The sequence below is a fragment of the Micromys minutus genome (genome assembly GCF_963924665.1).
Source record: "Micromys minutus genome assembly, chromosome: 17".
In the NCBI taxonomy this organism is placed as follows: domain Eukaryota; kingdom Metazoa; phylum Chordata; class Mammalia; order Rodentia; family Muridae; genus Micromys; species Micromys minutus.
Window position 1 is genome coordinate 37639689 of NC_137952.1, and position 22224 is coordinate 37661912.

Sequence of the window (22224 nt, forward strand, 5' to 3'; positions counted from 1 at the left end):
AGATTTTACTCCCACCAACAGTGTATGAGGGGTCTCCTTGTCCCACATCCATGCCAGCATCTGCTGTCATTTGTATTTATCATGGCTGCCATTCTGACGAGGGAGAAGAACTCTTGCTAAGATTAAACACATTTGTGATTAACTCCAAGTTACCAATGATGTTTCAGTGTCTTGTTAAAGAAAGAAATAAAAGCACTTCCTCTGGGAGTCATTAAACCAAGAGTGAATCCAGATTTTAATTCTCTACTTAATGCTCTGTGTCTTTTGCCCTCTGACTATTGTATGAATCTGACTCTACCTGTCTGAAAACTGACTTGTGACTCTGTGCCTGCCACTTGTGTGACTGTGTCTATCCTTGACAATGGCTTTTATTCTCCTTTATTGAACAGCACAGAAATTATCACATGGGGAAGGAATGAGGGATAGTTTACAAAAAAAATTTTTTTAAAGAATTTCACAAGTAATTATGTCTCTGACTCCAACTGACCCCAAGTGACCAGATAACAAACAGTATTATAAACATTGTCTCTCACCCAATATCCATAAATGTTGCATTTCAACATTTATGGTGGATATTCATTTACAACAACCTCTGTATTTGCTGTTTTCAGTAAAAGATACACACTCATTGCTCTGTTCAGGAGCATGAAAGAGCTTGTAATTTAAGATTGAAGCTATGCATTAGCTTAGGTTGTAAAGGTTGATTGCCTGAAAAATCCTTCACAAGTAAGGTGAGTAGTTACATTGATTTCTTTAAGTCAGGTTAAACAAACAGGCTGAGTGCACAGTAGGACCTCAAAGTGTATCCTTAACTCTGGCTGCGATGTCCAAAGAAAGTTCCAGACTCATAGAATCTAAGAGACATTTTTGGCCACAGAATCTTTCTTCACATGTCTTTATCTATTGAGGGGGTTGTGGGAACACTCCATTATATGTAGAGGTCAGAGGACAACTTGCAGGAGTTAGTCCTCTTTTACTATGTGATTCTGGGGCCAGAACTCAAATCACCAGACTTGGCACCAGAAGCCACCTCGACGGATCTCTGAGTTAGCGATCTTCATGTATGTTCTGAGACTTCCCTTATGCCCTAATACGTGGTCAGTTTGGGAGAAACTTTTACAGGCTTGTGGGGAGAATGTGCATTCTTTAAGTACTTAAGTAGAGGTAGTGCTCTGCAGATGTCTGTTTGGTCCTTTTGATTCATGCCATTTAACTCTAATGATTCTCTTTGATTTTTATTTTGATATCATACTGGTGAGCTTGAGGTACTGAAGTCACAGACTATCACTGGTCTGGTTTAACTGGTGGCTTCAGATTTAGTAGTACTTGTTTTATGAAATTGGTTGAAGCTGTGTTTGAGGCACAGATATTTAGGAGCCTTTGCTGGTGGATTCTTTTCCTTTGCGGAGTACGAAGTGCTCCTTTACATCTCTTCTGTTTTGGTTTGAAGTCTGTTTTACTGGGGATTAGAACAACCACTCCTGCTCGTTTCCTGGTCCCTTCTGCTTGGAACAAGCCAAATAAATAAATAAATGTAAAAGTTGTTTTTAAATCTGGAAACACTTAGCCTGAAGCTGGCTTAGGGAAAGTGACCCCAGAGTTCATTTTCTGCTCTGCTATCAATACCTGCAAAACTCGTGATCCAAAGTAGAAAGCCAAGCCCCATCCCTCCTGCCATGAATTCAGTCATTCCAATGGAGGGTGTTCACTCTTCGGCGCTGCTCACCAGGTCACAACTACCAGCAAGGAGGCTGAGAGATACAGTCTCTTGCCCCTTCAGTCTTTCCCCTTTGAGACAGTATGACTGTGTAGCCCAGTCTGGCCTGAAACTTAGCGCCCTCCTGCTTCCCAAGAGCTAGTATTTCACAAGTATTGAGATGCAGCTCACAGAATGGTCTGCTCCCGCCCCATCTGGTTTCTTCGTACCGATAGCCTTCATGGTGTCATGGAGCACGAAGAAGCAAAATGAAACACACAAGAGGAAAAACTCCTGGGCTTCTTTTCCTAGGGGTATAAAACACACATATAAATAAACAGGAAGAAAAGAAGGGAGGAAGGAAGGAAGGAAGGAAGGAAGGAAGGAAGACAAGAACTCTAGAGCAAAGACATCAATGCAGAACAAGTGGGGTTTGGAGTCCTGGACAAGAGGCCATACTGCATGGTAGTTTCCACACTGGTGGGATTACTTGGGCTCCGAGTATGCTGATTCCTCTTCCAGCTGCCTCCGTGCCCTATGTGCACAGCTTCCTCCACCTGAGGCACCATCTTTTTCTCCATAGGGTCCACTCTTAGTCATCTTCAGGGTTCCAAAGCCCCTCCTCCACGGGGCTGGAGGGATGGCTCAGTGATTAAGAGCACTGACTTCTCTTCCCAGCAACCACATGGTGGGTCACAACCCTGTAATGGGATCCAATGCCCTCTTCTGGTGTGTCTGAAGACAGCTACAGTGTACTCACGTACATAAAGTAAATAAATCTTTACAACAAAACAAAACAACCCTCCTCCAGGCTTCTGCTGTCTGCCTGGGAGCCCTGATAGGACAGACTGCAAGTGGGAGACCCGGTAAAGATTCTGGAAGTGAGGCCTGTCCTAATGAGCTGGCTGCCATCTGGGACAGTGAACAGCAGGGAAATGGAACCCTGTTTTTCTGTTTATAAAGGAGTCACCGAGGAGGCCCTGAACACCAGACTCCTATGCAGTGGGAGGAGCTGGGTCTCTAAGCCCTGAGACCACAGGCCACAGAGAGGAAGTCCATCTGGGCGGCCCAGGAGGCAGAGTAATTCCTGGAAGGAAGCTCACATCTCAGGAATCTGGTAGAGAGGAACAAGAAGGCTGAGTCTCTGTTGAGGAATTGCTCACTGCCAGTGCCCAGGATCAGACAGCAGGAGGAATGACCACCAGTTGGACAGCCTGGCTTTTGAACGGGGCAACAACACTGTGCACAGCCACTAACCCATCCTGAAGGGTCTACACCAGCCTGTCCCCCTTTTTCTCAGTTGCTGTTTCTCTGGGTGTTTAGTGAACTGAAGGAACACCAAGTAAGGTCTCTAGCTAGGTACAGCACATTATCAAGCCCAGAGGACAGGCTTCATGAGTGAAATAGCCCTGCCCTGCCCTCCCCCTCCCCTTCTCTCCCCTTCCTTTCCCTTCCCTTCCCCTCCCTTCTCTTTCCTTCCCTTCCCTTCCTCTCCCCTCCCCTCCCTTCCCCTCCCTTCCCTTCCCTTCCCTTCCTCTCTCCTCCACTCCCTTCTCTTCCCCTCCCCTCCCTTCCCTTCTCTTCCCTTCCTTTCCCTTTCCTTCCCTTCTCCTCCCTTTCCCATCTTCTTCCTTCCCTGTATACATGCATACCTGTGTGTGTATGTGTATGTGTGTGTACATTTTCATGCATTTTCCAGTATTTGGAATGGAACTAGAAGCCAGGCTTCAATAACAGGTTGGAGCACAACTGTAAAGTTCTCTCTATTGGTCCTTAGCATCAATGGGCTTAGATAGCAGAAAGCATGTCTTAAATATCAATGTTACCTTCCACCCTAAAGCTGCCTGCTTCTCTGCCATGTCATGGGTGCCAGGAGCAAAGAGCTCTGCTCTGCATTCCAAACTCACAGGTTCCTCTTAGAAACCCATGTGGTGGTACCTGGGGCTGGGAGCATTCTAAGCAGACACCACATCTGAAGCAAAATACAAGGGCCTAGTTTCTTCCAAAGGCCTGAAGAAGAGAGGGATGATGGTAAGGAGGTCAGAATCAGTGCCAGCCCAGGTGGCTCGAATGTTCAGAAGCTCGGGTCTGGGAAGAGCACAGAGGTGTTGGAGGCTGGGCCTGGGAAAGGCGGGTAGAAACACTGAGCAAGGGTAGCACGTGCTTTGAACAATGGGATCTCCTGTGGGTTTGTCAGAGCAGTGAAGAAACCTGGATCGTGGGTGATGGGCAGGATTTCTGTGTTTGAAAATTCACCAGATACACATTAGAAACCAGAAGGGTGGGACTAGAAGAGAAGGCATCCGCTGGAAAGGAAGGCCATGAGCTCAGGGAAGCACCCAAAGAAAGACTAGAAAGGGCCTGAAAAAGCAGAGGGCACACTCGGAGGTGACCAGAGGAGCCAGAAACCTCTGAGGACAGTGGGCAGGCCTATGGTGGCACTAGAGAAGAGCAGGAGGGAGAAAGGAGGGCCCATCTAGGTGAAGGGCAGGCAGGCACTCAAGCAGGCCCTTCATCTACACCCATTAGGACCAAACTTCCCATGGTAACTGAACCAGACTTCTAACATGGATCAAGGATTCTTGTGAATCATTTGCTGTGTAGACAGTTACGGTTATGGTTATGGTTAAGGTTAGGGTAGCTGAGCAAAGATGGGGTGGTGACTGAAGAGAAGCAGGACCCACCACAGAGGTGGAGCTTCATGAATGGAGTGTCCTCAGGTCATCACCTGAGCTGGGGACCTGCGGTTGTGGCCCGGGGGAAAACAAAATGAAAAAAAAACAAGAAGCAAGCGTGTGGGAGAGTCTGATCCTGAAGGAGGTCTAAGCCCCTGGAAGCCTCTGCACAAAGTCTGGTCACTGAAGAACTGGCACACCCGGGGGTGGGGTGGGGGCTCCCCCTTCTCAGAGGTGAAGGGGATGGGGGAGGGGCTTTAGGGTCTGCAACTGTGATGTAAAGTGAATAAAGTAATTAATTGATTGATTTTTTTTTAAAAGCCTCGTCACACAAGATACAGTGTCACACAGCCATACTGCAGAGGGGCATTGACCTCAGGCAGACAGGGAAAACTGCTGGCTGGACACCTGGCTGGGACAGACACACCCCTTCAGCCCTGACCTCTGTCAGAAAGTCCCCTGGCACAGCAGATATGACAGTATGGGCAGCAAGCCCTAGGGAAGGGGACATTTCCTCTGGGCACAGTGAAAGAAGCTAAGCAGAGGAAAAATGGCCTGGTAAAGGGGTGGGTAGGCAGAGAACAAATGCAGTCCCCCCCCTTGTCCACTGCTGGGTCTAGGGGAGCAGGTAAGGGTCTGGAAGCAGCTCAAGCCTTTGTGGGGCGCAAAGGACCAGAGGAGTTGACAGGTCCAGGGACTACAAGACAGAGCTGAGCAAACACCTGATAACCAGGGCTTCCCCTACAAGCCTCCTGATGTGGAAATCAGGTCCTGGCATTACCAGGAGGCCCTGGGGTTGATCCAAGAAGGCCTTGAGCCTCATTTGAAAGGTTGAGGACTTCTCACTGCTGAGGCAGAATGGGTGGTCTCCAGCCAGGCCTGAGGTCCCAGCCTGGAAACCTAACTTCTGCCTCCACCCTAAGTTCAGTCATTGGAGACACCCGCTAGGAAAAGTGTTGAGGAGGAGACTGCAAAGACCTGGAACAGGGTCACCCTCTGTGGGGGACTAGACTCTGGACAGCAGATGCCAAGGCCCAGCCCCAGGGTGGGCAGCTAGGGAAAGACAAACAGCAGGTCTTTGAGGGTCTGGAATTCTCCACCCACCCTGCTCCTCCCCCTCTGCCTTCTCCCATCCCACCCACTCTGAGCAGGGGAGGCACCGCTGGCCGGCGGTGCTGCTGTGTTGCGAGGGAATTGGGAGGGGCTCGGGCTGGGCCCCCTCGGCTGAGCCCCGCGCAGACAGGCCCCGCCCAGGCTCGCACATCTGGGCGGCGAGTGAGGCCATCCGGCCTGGGGGAGGGTGGATAGACTGGCCGGGCTCACGTCTAGGGCCACAGTAGGCTCTGCTGCGGGGACTCTGAGTTAGCACCCAGGCAGCAAGACCCGGCAGAACTGTCCGAGGGACGGAGGTGAGCTGGGGAAGGACCTCTGGGCTCCCCGGAGAGCCCATGGACTGGGTGAGAGATCTGCAAGCTCCTGGAGGAGGCGGGCCCCCTGGCCCAGGCAGGGGGAGGCAACTGAGCGCAGGCTCCTACCTGGGGCTATGGAGCCCCACTGGAGTTTTGGTCTGGAACAGCCGCGTTCAGGGGGGGTGGGGTGGGGCTGGCAGGCGAGTCGCTGTGGACTGGGGCCTGCTCACTTAAGCAGTTGTGGGGACTTGCTGCCTAGGCCAGAAGTGAGACTGGGGTTTGAATGTATTTTTGTCAAGAAGTGCGTCTGGAGCTCCCAGCCACTGAGATCCAAGGACATGGGAGAGCATCTGATCAGGATGTCAATTCTCCTGAGACCTCAGGTTTCTCTCAAAGAGGCTTGGGTGGGGATCCAACTTGGGTGGGGTCTGAGCTTCTATAAGGTTAGAGGAGTTATATGTAGAGTAAGTCTGTCGGTGGAGCAGAGAAGGAAGGAACCCTTATTCAGATTGCCACGAACAGATGGAGCCGTGGAAAGTGAAATATTTTGTTGATAAATGTGCTGCTCATGGATAAGAGGGCATTAGGGTTCAGTGGGACAGAGATTGTAAACTAGTGATTCCCATGATGAGTACGCAGAGGGGCGTTGCATGTGTGGAAAGCAAAGCTGCCAGTTCTGATCTGATCCTGTGGCCCCAGTTGACTGTAGCCTGCTGACAGTCCTGTTAAAGGGCTGGCAGGGTGCTAGCAAGGGAGGCAGGGTCGCTGAGAAGAGGGACCTGCTAAGATCTGAGTGGTTCTTTGTTCCCACGGGGATCATGTAGAAACAGGAAGCCCAGCAGTGCTACACACCTGCAGAGTTCTGGAGATCACAGGTACACAGCCTAATCACCCCATGCAAGAAGACACCCCTGGAGAACTGTGTCCGTCAGGCAAAAGCATTCTAGGCTAATGTGAGACCTGGAGAAGTCTCGGAGTTCCCATTTGGCCACACCCATTCCTAGGCCATGTCTGTTAGATAGCAGTCAGGTATTTAGGTCAGGGTGAATCTGAAGAGTAGGAGTCATGAGGCCAAGAGTTAAGAGCTGGCCATAGGCAGGGCTAAATGGCTGGGTCAGGATTTGGCGTGGATTCTCCACTGGGAAATTGGGGCGGCTTTCTGTAAACCAAACTATCCGACTCAGTGACTCTCAAACTGAGATGCTGCTACCGTGAAGTTAGAAAGTCCCCGGGATTGGTGGTCTACCTCTGTACACTGACCTTGCTGTTGGGAGCTAAGTTGTCCAGAGCCCTTTAGTCAGCATTCTCTTCAAATGTTTTTTGGGTATATGTGCATGGGACGGTGGGAAGGTCTTGAAGACACATGGTTGGGGCACATGTGCGTCCTTGCACATCTAGGCCCTTTACCACCACCTCTTAGGGATCTGTGGAAACTCCACCATAATTTCAGTTCCCACCTCTGTCAAAAAGAACTCAGGGTAGGTACATTAAAATTCCCAGTGAGACCCAGTACTGATCCACATAGAGAAGCAGAGAGTGCTGTTCACACACGCCCAGCTCCCTGCCTCTCCCACCACTTGTCATACCTGAATGTGGTCCTCACAAGCCCAGTATCACCCATTACAGTGAGATACAGAGAGGTGATCCACTCATGTCAGGTGCCATGCTGGGAGGTGTAGGCATCTACTTGTGACAGGAATTAAGCCTTGGATTAACAATTCAATCTTTTTTTCTTGAAAGTTCAAGGTTATTTTCCACCATCCAATGAGCTTGGCTCAGAAAAATCCATCCATCCATCCATCCATCCATCCATCCACCCATCCATCCATCCATCCATTCATCCATCCATCCATCATCCATCCATCCATCCATTCATCCATCCATCCATCATCCATCCATCCATCCACCCATCCATCCATCCATCCATCATCCATCCATCCATCCATCCATCATCCATCCATCATCCATCCATCCACCCATCATCCATCCATTCATCCATCCATCCATTCATCCATCCATCCATCATCCATCCATCCATCCATTCATCCATCCATCCATCATCCATCCATCCATCCACCCATCCATCCATCCATCCATCCATCCATCCATCATCCATCCATCTATCCATTCATCCATCCACCCATCCATCCATTCATCCATCCATCCATCCATCCATCCATCCGGGTGGCTCTCAGCACCTATATGACAAGTGCTCAATATGTGCTGCTGTGGGCTTTGATGCAGTGACAGGCCAGCAAATGCAGCCAGTTCTTGAAGAAAGAGAAAAGCCTGACTTGTAGTTTTTGCCAATCTCTTCAGTATAAAGATTCCTAACATGGCTGCTTTCTAGCTAACACTACTTTGTAAGTGAATGTACAATTAACATACAGTGTCAGCTCTGGAGAGTTTGTGGTATTTCCCTCTAGTGTACCCCTCTTACCCTGAGCTGGACTCTGTCCTGACTCCCAGGACTCTTATGGGTCCCCTCTTGTTAGCTTTGCCCTTTCTAGGCATCATCCCGTAGCGACAGCCAGCCCTCATCCTTCCCTAATTCTGACCCCAGTGCAGCCGTGTCTCTCTGAGAATCTAGAAATCTCCATGGTGCTGACCACACAGATGTACCCTGGATAGACAAGTCTACGAGAATCTGGCTGTCTTTCAGTGATGGGCTGGGTGTGTTCAGATGGTGAGTGAGCAAGGGAGTATCCTTGTGTGCATGGGTGTGCCGCTGCCGGGCTCTGTGTCTGCTTGTGTTCTGTTAGCAAAACTTCCTGATCAGGCTACAGAGAGCAGCCTCCACCTCTAGAGGAGAAGCCGGGCTCATCGGTGAGAGCAGTAGCCCATGTTTTGCAGGCCACCGAGCATGGAGAACACTGGAGCATGAATTAAATGATAAGGAGAATCTGAATTATCCTAGGAATTAAAACATAGGTTCTGGTTGGCAGTGGTGGCCCATGCCTTTAATCCCAGGAACTAACTCAGGAAGCAGAGGCAGAGAGATCTCTGAGTTTGAGGCCAGTCTGGTTTACAAAGCAAGTTCCAAAACAGCCAGAGCTATACAGAAAAATCCTGTCTCAGAAACACACACACACACACACACACACACACACACACACACACAGAGAGAAAAGAAAGAAGAGAGAGAAAGGAAGGGAGAGGGAGAGATAGCAGGTCAGCATTGGAGTCTACATTACCTTGAGCCCCTGGCTAGGACAGCGATGCTGGTGCTGCTGAACCTGAGGCTTACTTACTGATGCTTGTCTGATCATGATCTCCTGAGTGACCAGAACAGGCACAGACCATGGTTTCCTAAGCCGTAGCTAACGACCCCATTCTGAGGATACCTGGCTAAACAGATAAAAATGAAAATGTGGCAACAGTAAGTTTGCCGAATGTTCCATGACCAAAATTTACTTCAAAATCAAGATGTCAATAAATCTGATTGCCTCTGGCAGCGCTGGCCCATAGCAGCCTTGGTTCTGAAGACACTGCTCCCTCTGCACCGTGAATTCCCGTCCACCTTCCAGTGTAAGCTGACAGAAGTACTTCAGATTTGAGGCTGTTCTGCGGCAGGAGTTACAGTGTTTTTATGGTACATACAAAATTATGTAACTCTTACATGGCTCCTTATAGGAACATGCTGGTTTAATTACAGAAAACAAAGACTCTAACATTCTTCCACCAACATGCCTCAGTATAAATATCACTGGATTATATTAAGTTAGAAGAAATTTGGAGGGTTTTTATTGTCGCTTTTGTTTTTTAAAGGATGTTTGGTTTTTATGACTTTTACTTCTTTTATGTATGGATGTTTTGCCTGCCTGTGTATGTCTCTGCTCCACTTTCATGCCTGGTGCCCCCAGATGCCAGAAAAGAGCATGAGATTCCCCTGGAACTGGAATTACAGATGGTTGTGGAACTGACCCCAGCTCCTCTGGGAGGGCAGTTTCTAACCACTAGACCATCTCTCCAGCCATGATGATGTCTGATTTTAAAGACCACTGTTTGGGTTGCTGATTTGAATTTCATTAAAAAAATAGATGAATGAATTTTGACTTGAGATTAGAATAGAATTTCTTGCAGTTTCTGAGGTGGATTTAAAAATAGTTCTGTCATTTTGTACTGTGTACTTATGTGAAGCACGGTACTTAGCTTTACCATTGTAAAATCAAAACATCAGTCGACTCTGGAAAATGTTGGAGGTGCCTTACATCCCACGATATCAAATATTCAGCCGATACTTATTTATTTATTGGTTTTATTGAGACAGGTGTCATGGATCCTAGGTTACCTTTCAACTTGATATGTAGCCAAAGTGAACCTCGAATTCCTGATCCTCCTGTGTCACCTCCCAAGTGCTGAGAGTAGAGGCATGTGTCACCATGCCTGGCCAAGATTTAATGTTTTGTGTAAAAGAGAAGCAAGCATATTTATTTCATTGCCATTCAAGTTTCCTTCCATCTTTGGTAAATGGGGAAAATACATGTATGTATGAGCGTGTGTGTTTGTAACATACACACATGATATAAAGGAATTTGGTTAGACATGATAGCAGAATTATAATGGTGGTTTTCAGAATGTGATGACACCTTTATCTCCAACAGAGACACACTCAAGAGTTTCTGAGTAAAACAGCAATGGCATGTTGGGGATTAGTATCAAATGACTCTGGAACAGAGTAAAGAAATAGCAGAAATAGCATCCCATGAAAGAGCAAAGAAGTAAGCCTCATTTTGCTTGTTTGTTCTTGTTCACAGCTACAGAAACTGCAAGGATGTTGACTGTCCCAGAAATGGGCCTGCAAGGGCTGTATATCAGTAAGACCTCTTCTGCTCAACCCTGCCCACCTCCCCCACTTGCCTCTGAATGGAGACTAGTAGCTACTGCCCCCAGTTGCCTCTCTCAACAGAGATTCCAGAGAGCCATTCTATACATTCCATTCTGTGTGTGCGTGTGTGCATGTGTGTGCACATGTGTGCAGGGGTGATCTATATACACAACGTTTCTGTTCAGAGACCCCTGTGTGTTAGTGCATGTGCATCCTCTTGTCTGTATGAGAAAAGGCCTTGCATATGCTTTGTGCAAATGTGTGCGTGGGGCCCTTTGTGAGTGGGCAGGGGATCCCTGTGCATATCACCTGTGTGATTCGAGTGGTCTGCAGGTGAGCCTGTGTGCTCTGAACACTGCACGTCTGCCCTCATCCGAGTGCAGGCTTTGTGCTCCCTGCAGGGTGGGAGGCCAGCAGGCAGGAGGGGACACTCCTCAGGAAGTCCATTCACAAAGACCTGGTGGGCCGGGCCCTTCCTTCCTGCCTCCCTTCCCAGGCTCAAGCCCCACAGCTGCCTCTTGCATTAGAGCTGACAGCAGGGCCTGGTCTGTACTGGACGCCCAAGGGAGAGGATCTTGAACTGTAGTTTTCCTGACCCAGAGGAACTGCAACTGTGCTTGGGCACCTCGTATAGACCTGGGCTATCACAGGACCACTGTCAAGGATCACTTGACTGGGCTGAGGGAGCACAGCCATCCCTGGCCCAGAGTACAGCCAATCAGACCCACTGACACAGGTCTTCATACCAGACCCCGCCCTACTTCTATTGCCAGACTACCTAGCCGCATCCATTGGCGCCAGGGTCTCACTGCCACCCCCTCCCATGATCCTTAGCAAACCTTAGTGTGATGGTGACTAGTGATTTGATGGGCACTTTTGGGTGTCCAGCTAGGCTGGCCTTCCAGTCCCACAAGTGTCTAACTCAAACCAGGCCCAAGACCCTCCTGGAGAATACTCTGCTTCCTAGCCCCTAGAGTCTAGCCCAGGCCTGGCCCTTTAGGACACTCTCAGGAACCCTTCTGCCTCCAATGCTAATGTGAGTGTGTGTATGTGTGCTGGAACAGGTGATCTAAATTCCTGGTGCTGTGGACATCCCCAGACACAGAGCTGGGCTGGGGTAGCCACTGCCTTCCCCTTCTAGTCCTGTCTGTGCCTTGGGGGTATAGGGAAACTCCCTCAAGTCCTGATTAGAACAATGTGACCCAACTTAATAGCAGAGAGGAACAACTTGCCTCTGGGACAAATTTCCCACGTCACAGCACCTGGAGTCCCCTCCAGCTCTGTCACAGGAGCCCATCTGGCCACTGTTCCTGCCTGCTCATCTCTAGATTCTGACTTTCTCTACAAAATGCTTCCTTGCCTCCTTCTGTTCTTTCTTTGTGCTTAAGGGGAATTGGGAAGCTATGCCCGGGTAATATATAAGTCAGCATCCAGGGAGATGGTTGCTTCTGGCTGATCCAGGCAGACACTTAGACCCTAATCCTGTATCATGCATGGCCTTCCTACCCCTCCCAGTCTTCCTTTCTTAGCTGTAACCTCAGCCAGACTCAGTGAGAACAGATAGAAGAACCCTTAATCCTGACTTGGGCTCCTGCTTCCCAGTCTGTTCTGGGATGACGTGACCTCTCTCTCCTACAGGCTCGAGCCCAGATAGGTCCCCGGTGCCCACCCCTCCCGGCTCCCCAAGGACCCAGGAAAGCTGCGGTATCGCTCCCCTCACACCTTCACAGTCTCCAGTAAGCCCTGATGGGAAATTTGGGTGGTAGATGGTCTGGGTGTCATGGAGGAGGGCAGGGCCTGGCAGAGCTGTGGCAGGGACGAGACTGGAGAAAAGTAATGAGGAGAGGAGCTTCCCTGCCCCTGTTCTTCTGGTCGGCAGACACACTGCAACTGTGCCCAGGCACCTTCACAGACATACCTGGGTTATCACGGGACCTCTATCAGGAACTACTTGGTTGGTCTAGAGATCGTGGTCCCCCCATGGCCTCGGGCTGTAGGCACAATAATTCTATTGAAAATAAAAGCTTCAGGTAACTCACTTCCACTGCTCTGTGTAGCAGGAAGACTCATGGGAGCCACCGCGGCTGACCTTAGGCAAGCATGTGACTTTTCTAGGTCCTCAGAGCACTGCTTTTGCCAACCAGAGGCCTAACAGACTCTAAACCTTAGGGAGAAGTGTAGTGTTTTAAATGTTTAGAAACTGCACAATTGAAGTTTCTAAGACATAGCCTCTACACAGCTTTTCTGGGTTACCTCCCCGATACGGCTTTGTCCTGGTCATGCAGCTTGGAGTCCCTTTTGTTCAGGGAGCCCAGGCCTAGCTTGGGAGAAGTACAGGGATGGGGCCCCTCCTCTCTCCCAGTTTGTGTTACAAAATCAGGAGGTCAAAAGATGCACATCATATATTAAAAAGTGGCCCGGAAGAGCAAACCGCTCCTAGCCAGAGCAAGGCTAGTAGTAGCAGGCTCTGAAAATGGCTGAGGTGGAGGTGGGCTGAGGGAGTGTGGGCAGAAGTCAGGTGAACTAGAGGGCAGTCATTTCATCCAAAACTGCCGTGGCTACCTGACAGGCCTTGGACTGTAGGAGCTGGTGCCATAGCCAGGTCTCGCCTGGAGGTGGGAAACCAGGAAGGAAGACCAGGGACTGGGACAAAGCTGCTTTGGGCCACAGGAAGTAAAGGGGCAGCGTTCCTGTTAGCCGGTGCCTGACTTTGTCTTGGATTTGCAGAAGCCAGAGGCCCGAGCTCCACAGCAGGCTTCTTTCTCCGTGGTCGTGGCCATCGACTTTGGGACCACATCCAGTGGCTATGCCTTCAGCTTTGCTAGCGACCCTGAGGCCATCCACATGATGAGGTGAGGACACTGAAGGAGGGACTTCAAACGCTGGTATAGGTCACCCATGGGACAGGGTCTTATCAGAGCTCTTTGCAGCTCTAGGGCTGCTCATTGGCCAAAAGGCTGAAGAATGGACCTCGTGTCTGATCTGCATTATTTGGAGTACTCCTACCCACTACAGGGATGTTGGGCTTCATGAATTTATTTTTATTTGCAGGGCTGGACATCAAACCCAGGGCCACAAACATGTTCCCCAAGTGGTCTTGGACTGTATTTCCAACCCAGGGCTTTACCTTAGGGGTATATGTTTTAATTGTGTGTATATATGTATAGTGTGTGTTTGTGCACACGCATGTGCATATTAAGGCCAGAGGCTAAGAGGTATCTTCCGCTGTCATTCTGCTCTGTTTTATCCACACAGGCCTCTCACTGAATGCAGAGCTCACCTACTGACTAGACTAGCCGGCTGTGGAGCTCTGGAGAGACAGACTCCCACTCCCTACCCGCTCTTTTCAGTGACAGGGTTATAGGTGCCACCAATGCTCAGCCTACACTCTAAAAGTAGTAGAAGGGAAGGGAGAAAGAGAGAAAGGGAGGGAGAGAGGGAGGAAACAAAGGAAGGAATCGTAGAAGATCTTGAAGTAATTTGGCCTGGGAAAACAACCTTGAGGACTACACAGTGACTGCTCTAGAGTTGGCTTCTGCTTGGGTCTCAGGAAAACACATCAGGGGCCAGACACAGGCTACCGAACAATAACTTGTTGTTGCTCATAATACAGAGGATAGGTCAAATGGGGCACCCTGCCCAGAGGTCTCTCAGGGCCCCTAGGATAATTAGGATCCCAGGGGCAGCACTTAGGAAATTGGCACCTTTTGATTTTCATGAGGCCCTAAGAGATATGTACTATTATTATTTCTGGTGGTGAGGGGGAGCTTTGGAAAGATGGTGTCACTCTGTGGTCTGGGCTGGCAGTCACCCCTCCTCAGCCTCCCGAGTGTTGGGGTCACAGTCACAACTCCCACTTCCAATATTTCCATTTTACAGATAGAAATGGGTGGAGGGACTTGCTCTCGGTCACACAACCGGTCCCAGGGCCAGCACCCAACTGTGAGAAGGTTGACTCTGACTGCCTTTGTCTTCACAGGAAATGGGAGGGAGGGGACCCAGGCGTGGCCCACCAGAAGACCCCCACTTGCCTGCTGCTGACCCCAGAAGGCATCTTCCATAGTTTTGGCTACACTGCCCGTGACTACTACCACGACTTAGACCCTGAGGAGGCTCGGGACTGGCTCTACTTTGAGAAGTTTAAGATGAAGATCCACAGTGCTACTGTGAGCCATGTGGCCAGACAAGGGAGGCAGAGCCGAGAAGGTGGCAGACAGTGTTAGTGGCGAGCAGGGCATAGCTAAAAGGCCAGAGGAACGGCCTAATTAGGTGCTAGAGGGTGGGGTATCCGCAGGACACAGGGCCAGACTCCCATTGTGGGTTCATAAAGATGGGTCAGGGGAGTACGAGGCAGAGCTAGAGAATGGCTGTGGCTCCCAGCAGAGCTGATGTGAGACAGAAGACGATGGGACACACAGGGGTGATGATAGGGAGGAAGTCATCAGGAAACAGGCGGACCTATGGCCTCCTACAGAATGGCCCTGTGTCTCCGCCAGGATCTTACCTTGAAGACCCAGCTAGAGGCGGTGAATGGAAAGAAGATGCTAGCTCTGGAGGTGTTTGCCCATGCCCTCCGCTTCTTCAAGGAACACGCCCTTCAGGTGTGTTGCTCTTCCCAACCCACTGACTGGGGTAGGGACACCCTAGCCCCCTACTCCCTTCCTCTCCCCTCATGCCACCCTGTGTCCAGAAGATGAGCTGTCACTGGCTGGTTCCTGTCCTGTCTCCCTGAACTTGAACTTAGATCAGCCAGGTCAAAGTTAGACTTCTCACTCCTACAAGAGATTTTTTTTTCCCCGAAGTTGGGAACACCCTCCCCACCCCACCCCTGTGGCTCAATTAGTCCTTATTGAAAATGCTTCAGACCTACTGTCACCTTACTGTCCACCCCCCCAACCCCCATTGCAGGAGCTGAGAGAGCAGAGCGAGTGTGTGCTTGAGAGGGATGCTGTACGCTGGGTGCTGACTGTGCCTGCCATCTGGAAACAGCCAGCTAAACAGTTCATGAGAGAGGCGGCCTACCTGGTGAGAACTTGCTGGTGGAACTGTGCCCCACCCCCACACAAGATGGCCCTGGGTGTAGCCCATACCTCATCTACCCTTCAACCCAGAGGACCACACAATTATTGTGTGAAGATATTCGCCGTTTCCTTGCTGGGATTTTGGAGAGCTGTTGTTCCCAGGAGAGTGGGGGAGGTGGGCCTGCAAAAACAAGAGCAGTTGGACAAGAGGTATAGGCCATCAAATATCGTGTCCTATCAAGTTCTGAGAAGCAGAGCCCAAGATAGGGAGTACTGTGCATATAGTCTGTTGAAGAGGGACTCTCGATTCCGGACCGGAGGAATCGGGACCAGGGAGTTCTGAGCAAGGACGGAGTCTAGCTTCAGTTCTGTTCCATAGGAAACCACAGATGGACAACTGTGGTGAGATGTCCACAATGGGGCCAACGGTGTGCTGTCTTTCTACCAGAGAATGGGGGTTCAGACACTACACTCTCCAATGGAGAAAGACCTCACAGAGCAAGCTGGGTTGCTTAGCTCTGCCTCTGGGGCCTAGAGAAACAAACCCCTGGGAGATCCAAAAGGTTATCTCAAGCCTACCTTGGGCCTCTTTGGAGATACCAATATGCCTATAACTGTTGGCCAGATGACAGGACTATGGGTAGCTATGCTTGTCCCTAGAAGGGAGTGACCTTAGGCAGAGAGCCTCTCTGCAGGGTTCAGGGGTCCCCAGACAGAACAAACAAGGCTGCCCATTTACCTGCCCTGCTTTCTCCCACATAGCTCCCTGATACCAGCTCAGAAAGGGGTAGCCCTGGGCAGGAAGCCTCCACTCCTACCTGTCTCCCTCTTCCTAACCTGCTCAGAATGCATGGAATTCCACAAAGTCTAAACTCTCCGGAGAGAGCCTTTGTCCTGCTGCAGGAAATAACAGATCTGGAGTGTTTCTCCCTACCCCACTAGCCTGTCACGGTGCCTGGAATTTCACTATTTCCTTCCTGTGATAGCAGATTCTCTGGGAACAAAGTTCTCCTGGGAGTGGGGCAACCTATGACCAATATCTGACACCAGCCGGGTGAGCCCAGCACTGTCCCACTGTCCCCTCCAGTCCACTGTACCCATTCACCCTGTGCTAGAATTTCCTCAGTAACACCACAGGCAGCACACAGCTAGCCAGCTCTGTACCTGATGGGAAACTTGCTACAGCTATGCCATCTCTTGTCTCCTGCTCTGTAACCCTTTGACCCACTGACCCCGGCCGGCCTGACCTCATGGTTGTGAGACAGCTTCAGCTGTGTGCAGCGTGAAGGGACCTGACAGGTTTAGCATGGATGGTTGTATGAGGGGAGAAGAGGTGGGAGCAGCCAGACCCCAGAGCACCACCGTATGTGACAGTCTATGGTGCTGGCCACCACCTATTCCCAGGCTGGCCTGGTGTCTCGAGAGGATGCAGAAAAACTACTCATTGCCCTGGAGCCTGAGGCTGCCTCTGTCTACTGTCGAAAACTTCGCCTGCACCAGCTCATGGACCTGAGTAGCCGGGCTTCGGGTGGTGGGCGCCTGGGCGAACGGCGGTCCATTGACTCCAGCTTCCGACACGGTAAGCTGCCCCAGAGTTGCTGCCTAGTGCTGGGTTTGATGGCAGGTCCCCTTGGAGGTTAGAGAGTCAAGGAAACTGGAGGGTTATTTATATGTAGGATGAAGAAGAGAGAATCACCATCCTGAGGGAACCCAATCAGAGGCAGGAATATGCCTGGTAGAGTTGTGGAGAGTGGAAGGGTATGGGGGGAACCACAGCCTTAGCACGAGGACCTTAGGTTGAGGACAATCTCACTTTTGACCAGGGAAGCAGAGTCTGAGAATCAGGGAGACACAAACTACCTTGGGGGCAGTGCTCAGTGGACACTAACAAGGGCCGGGCTGGGCCCCAGCCTCCTCCTTCTAGGAGGCTTTTCTATGAACAGCTATCAGCTGCTATCCCACATATCAGCCCTGCCCAACCCTGACCCTCAGCCACCAAAGCTCTTACAGCCAGACCCAGGCACGGAGGCTGAGAACAACTGTAGTCAGTTTTGGTCTTCCTCCTAAATGTGATCTCCCTGGCAGGGAGAGGCCCCAAGTCCTGAACTTCCCTGGGACACTGGGAATTATCCACCACCAGATTCTTCAGTCTCTTGGGCCTGACTGTACCAAGGTCTACGCTCTCTCTGGGTCACAGCAAAGTCCTGTGTCCAGAAATGCTTCTGGCTGGCTACTCTGGTGTCTGGGGTTAGGGATCATTTTTGTTACAGCACTCCGGACAGCCTTGATAAAAACAAGGGTTGAGACTGGTAGGTCCTAACCTCATTTTCTTGCTGTGCCCAACCCCAGCCCGGGAGCAGCTTCGTAGGTCTCGCCACAGCCGAACATTCCTGGTGGAGTCCGGTGTGGGAGAACTGTGGGCATCGATGCAAGAAGGTGAGATAGCAGGGCGTGAAGGAACCCCTCAGGCTGTGCAGAGAACTTGAGGGGTGCAGCAAGGGTACACTCACGAAGCTTCCCTCCATCCTACTCACAGCTGCACCCCTAACTCATTCCTTCAGGAGATTTTGTTCCATGATCAAAGCCTCGTCATCCCCCTTCCACACTCTGCATCCTGAAACCCTTCAGTCCCCTCCCTTTTCCACGCTGTCCCCCAAAGCTGAGCTTGAAGCCCGGAGCAGGGTTGGAGGCTGAGGGGCAGGGTGAGGCTGAAGAGACAGGCCCTTACATTTTCTAAATTAATTTACTTACTTTACATCCCCACTGAATTTCCCCCTCTCCTCCCAGAGTCTCCCCTCCCCTCCCCCTCATCCACTCTTCCTCTTTCTCTTCCGAAAATGGGAGGCCTCCCACAGATATCAACCTGCCTTGGCATACCCAGTTGCAGTAAGACTAGGTGCATCTTCCTCCTACTGAGACTAGACAAGGCAGCCCGGTAGGGGGAAGGGTCCTAAAGGCAGACAGCTGCTCCCCTGTTAAGAGTCCCACTTGAAAACCAAGCAATATACAACTGTTACATGAGCCTAGTCCTATGCAGGCTCTCTGGTTGTGGGGTCGGTCTTGTGAGCCCCTATGGGCCCAGGTGAATTGACTCTGTGGCTCAGGACTTACTGTTTGCCTGTGTTGACCGGTGCAGGAGACCGCTACATGGTGGCGGACTGCGGAGGTGGCACAGTGGACCTGACGGTACACCAGCTGGAGCAGCCTCATGGAACCCTCAAGGAGCTCTACAAGGCTTCTGGCAAGTAGACCAGCAAGTACCCTTGCCACCCAGCTCGCACGGGTCCCCTGGTGGCCTATCTGATAATGACACCCTCTCTATCCCCTTCCCTGCTGCAGGCGGCCCTTATGGCGCAGTGGGGGTGGACCTGGCCTTTGAGCAGCTGCTCTGCCGCATATTCGGGGAGGACTTCATCGCCAAATTCAAAAGGCAACGGCCAGCAGCTTGGGTGGATCTAACCATTGCCTTCGAGGCCCGCAAACGCACCGCAGGCCCACACCGTGCAGGGGCGCTCAACATTTCACTTCCCTTCTCCTTCATTGACTTCTACCGCAAGCAACGAGGCCACAATGTGGAGACCGCCCTGCGCAGGAGCAGGTGGGCCCAGGGTCAAGAAGGTTCAGGCGGCGTTCATTCGCTAATGTGGGCCGCCCTTGCAAGGGCGTGTCGTGGGCCCCAGGGCCTAGAGAGCGGCCTGGTTAGTTCCACACATATACACCATGCCAGCCAGCCAGCTTGCGACAGACAGGTGGAGGGGTGTGAATGCTGGGTAGAGGGGCAGTCCACCAGCAGGCGGGAATTGGCAGCCCAAAGTGGGGTCATAAAGGATAAAGGCTGCAAATTTTCTCTTCTCCCAGTCCCAGCCCCATTACTCAATGTTTTGGCTCCTCTGTTCTCAAGCAAGGGTTTTTGTTCTGCCATCATGAGTCGCATGAGCCAAGCAGATAAAAGAATGGGGCTGAGGATAAGAGCACGTGTCCACCTTTTACATACCATGTGAACAGTCACATCTGCATTTCCCGTTGGGCATTCCCAACACAACCCCAAGGAGGCATGGGTAGGGAACAAGGACCCCTGACTAAAAGCTGCAGCAAACAGCTGGGCAAACCCGTGCCTCCTTCCCCACCCACAGTGTGAACTTTGTGAAGTGGTCCTCGCAGGGGATGCTCCGGATGTCCTGTGAGGCTATGAATGAGCTGTTTCAGCCCACGGTCAGTGGAATCATCCAACACATTGGTGAGTGCATGGAGCCCCATTCATCACCAATTTTAGGTTGGGGGGGGTCTCTCATTTATGCCTGGAAACCACCATACATCCTTACCCGGGGATGAAACTCTGAATCATCTATGGGATCTGGAGCAAACAAGATATGGTGACTAGTTCTGCCATGTTAAAGGTAGACTGGTGTCTCCATTTCCCCCTTTTGTAAATGTGGTTAAATGAGCTGTTAGTGTAAACACTGTCCTGAACAGTGTAAATACAGTCCCGATTCTTCACCCTTCACAGGATGAAGATGGAGCAAAGGGTGTTAGGGGCTGTCAGGACCACTGATGAGTGCCAGAAACCTTCAAAGAGCTCTCGGTTTAATACCTGGTTTTTAGATGCTTTAAGAATATGGTGTGGCGGCACACGTCTTTTATACCAGCTCTCTAGGCAGAGGCAGGTGGATCTCTGTGAGTTTGAGGCCAGCCAGGTCTACAAAGCGAGTTCCAAGACAGCCAGGACTGTTACACAAAGAAAACCTGTCTTGAAAAACCAAACCAGAGAGAACTAGTCGGGGTAGCAGAAGCGTCACTTACCGTGATATGGTGGGCCTTGGTGACTGTCTCCTTCCCTCTCTTCCTGAACCCCATCCCAAACCTGCCCTTGCCCTGCAGAGATGCTGCTGGCTAAGCCTGAGGTGCAGGGTGTGAAGTTGCTGTTCCTGGTGGGCGGCTTTGCGGAGTCGGCGGTGCTGCAGCATGCGGTGCAGGAAGCCCTGGGCACTCGTGGCATGCGCGTCGTGGTCCCGCACGATGTGAGCCTCACCATCCTCAAGGGAGCTGTGCTCTTCGGCCAGGCACCCGGTGTGGTGCGGGTGCGCCGCTCCCCACTCACTTATGGTGTGGGCGTGCTCAATCGCTTTGTGCCTGGCCACCACCCACCCGAGAAATTGCTGGTCCGTGATGGGCGCCGTTGGTGCACCGATGTCTTTGAGCGCTTCGTAGCAGCAGAGCAGTCGGTAGCCCTCGGAGAGGAGGTGAGGCGCAGCTACTGTCCTGCACGCCCGGGCCAGCGGCGCGTGCTCATCAACCTGTACTGCTGCGCTGCAGAGGATGCGCGCTTCATCACTGACCCTGGTGTACGCAAGTGTGGTGCGCTCAGCCTGGAGCTTGAGCCTGAAGGCTGCCCAGAAAACACAGGCTCGTCCCCCAACCGCCGCGAGATCCGTGCTGCCATGCAGTTTGGAGATACCGAGATTAAGGTCACTGCCGTGGATGTCAGCACCAATCGCTCGGTGCGGGCAGCCATCGACTTTCTTTCCAACTGAGGGAGCGCACCCTTCGGTGGGGACACGTGGACATGGTGGTTTTCACAGCAGTGCCTTTCTTGTGGTAAGGACACATCGGAGACTCGCTTTAGGGCTGTACCTTGATCTGCTGACTGGAACACTAGAAGTCCCCTTACCCCAAGAGGTGAGGTGTAAGAGACTTCTAAGAAGTTTGCTTAGAGGGTGAGCCTGGCTTGGTGGATAAAGACTGCAACAGAGGATTAAACACTGGCCTGAATTTGAGGTTAGGCGAAGCTGCTGAGGACTCACAGGAGGTGCAGAACTGGGGACTAAAGGTTAGAGTTCAATAACTGTTGATTTCAAGCAATAGGAAGCCCAAGAGAGCAATCTCATGCGGGGGAGGGGGAGGGGTGTGTCAGGCCCATGCTAGAGGGACTGGTGTGATAGCGCCTTCCTGGATGTGTGACTGGTAATTGCAGCACAGTGGCTGACAGCGAGGAGGCTGCATTGCTACAGTGAAAGCAGTTTGGAGATATGGACAGGCGTGCTCAAAGGACCCACAGAAAAGCTAGAAATGACCCATTTGCCCCCAGCCCAGCCACAGAAGGACAATTTACTGTGGCAAGGGGTAGGGGGGTGTCCCGGCTCTGCCTCATATCAGTATAGTATACATTAGGAAATCTGATCAGTCAGTTTCTCCAAGTGTGAAATGTCAGACATTTCATGCCAACCGTGGTGTAAGACAGCTTTTCCTGCCTGAGAACTTACCCTAAGGTGAAAATGTATATAAATATGTGTGAGGTCAAGAAAAGAACAGCCTTCTAGAACCACCAAAGTGGGGACCCCATAAGTGGGACCCCCTTAAGTGAGAATGAATACTAGAAAGACAGCTGTCCGCTGCACAGATCAACAGGATGTGGCAGGGAGCTGCTGCTCTCTCTGTCCCACAGTTCCTGAAGATGCTTTGTGTCCCAGATGCCTACCTGCTCAAGCAACTAGTCTCAAGACCCTAAAGGCATCCATGTCCTTGCGGTGCAGGTGCCACAGTGTGGTGCAGTACCTTCCTCCTGATCGAGTTGGCCCATCTCTGGAGGACAGGGTAG

General features: G+C 51.2%; 1 protein-coding gene across 3 annotated transcripts; it reads left to right on the top strand.

Moving 5' to 3' along the window:
- Nucleotides 1-5662: 5662 nt before the first annotated feature.
- Nucleotides 5663-21160, top strand: HSPA12B (heat shock protein family A (Hsp70) member 12B; the record flags this gene model as incomplete). Of its 3 annotated transcripts, XM_080931280.1 has the most annotated exons (14): nt 5746-5780; nt 9236-9372; nt 10538-10597; nt 12247-12344; nt 13336-13460; nt 14588-14774; nt 15105-15209; nt 15517-15633; nt 17034-17208; nt 17979-18065; nt 18766-18870; nt 18969-19227; nt 19763-19866; nt 20508-21160. In XM_080931280.1, the coding sequence occupies exons 3-14, from the start codon at nt 10555-10557 to the stop codon at nt 21158-21160; spliced, it is 2058 nt and encodes a 685-aa protein (XP_080787406.1). In that variant the 5' UTR covers nt 5746-5780; nt 9236-9372; nt 10538-10554. The 3 variants fall into 3 exon arrangements, with proteins under 3 accessions (XP_080787404.1, XP_080787405.1, XP_080787406.1); XM_080931278.1 differs by lacking the exon at nt 9236-9372 and having other exon boundaries at nt 5663-5780; XM_080931279.1 differs by lacking the exon at nt 9236-9372 and having other exon boundaries at nt 5688-5828.
- Between the last annotated feature and the right edge of the window lie 1064 nt (nt 21161-22224).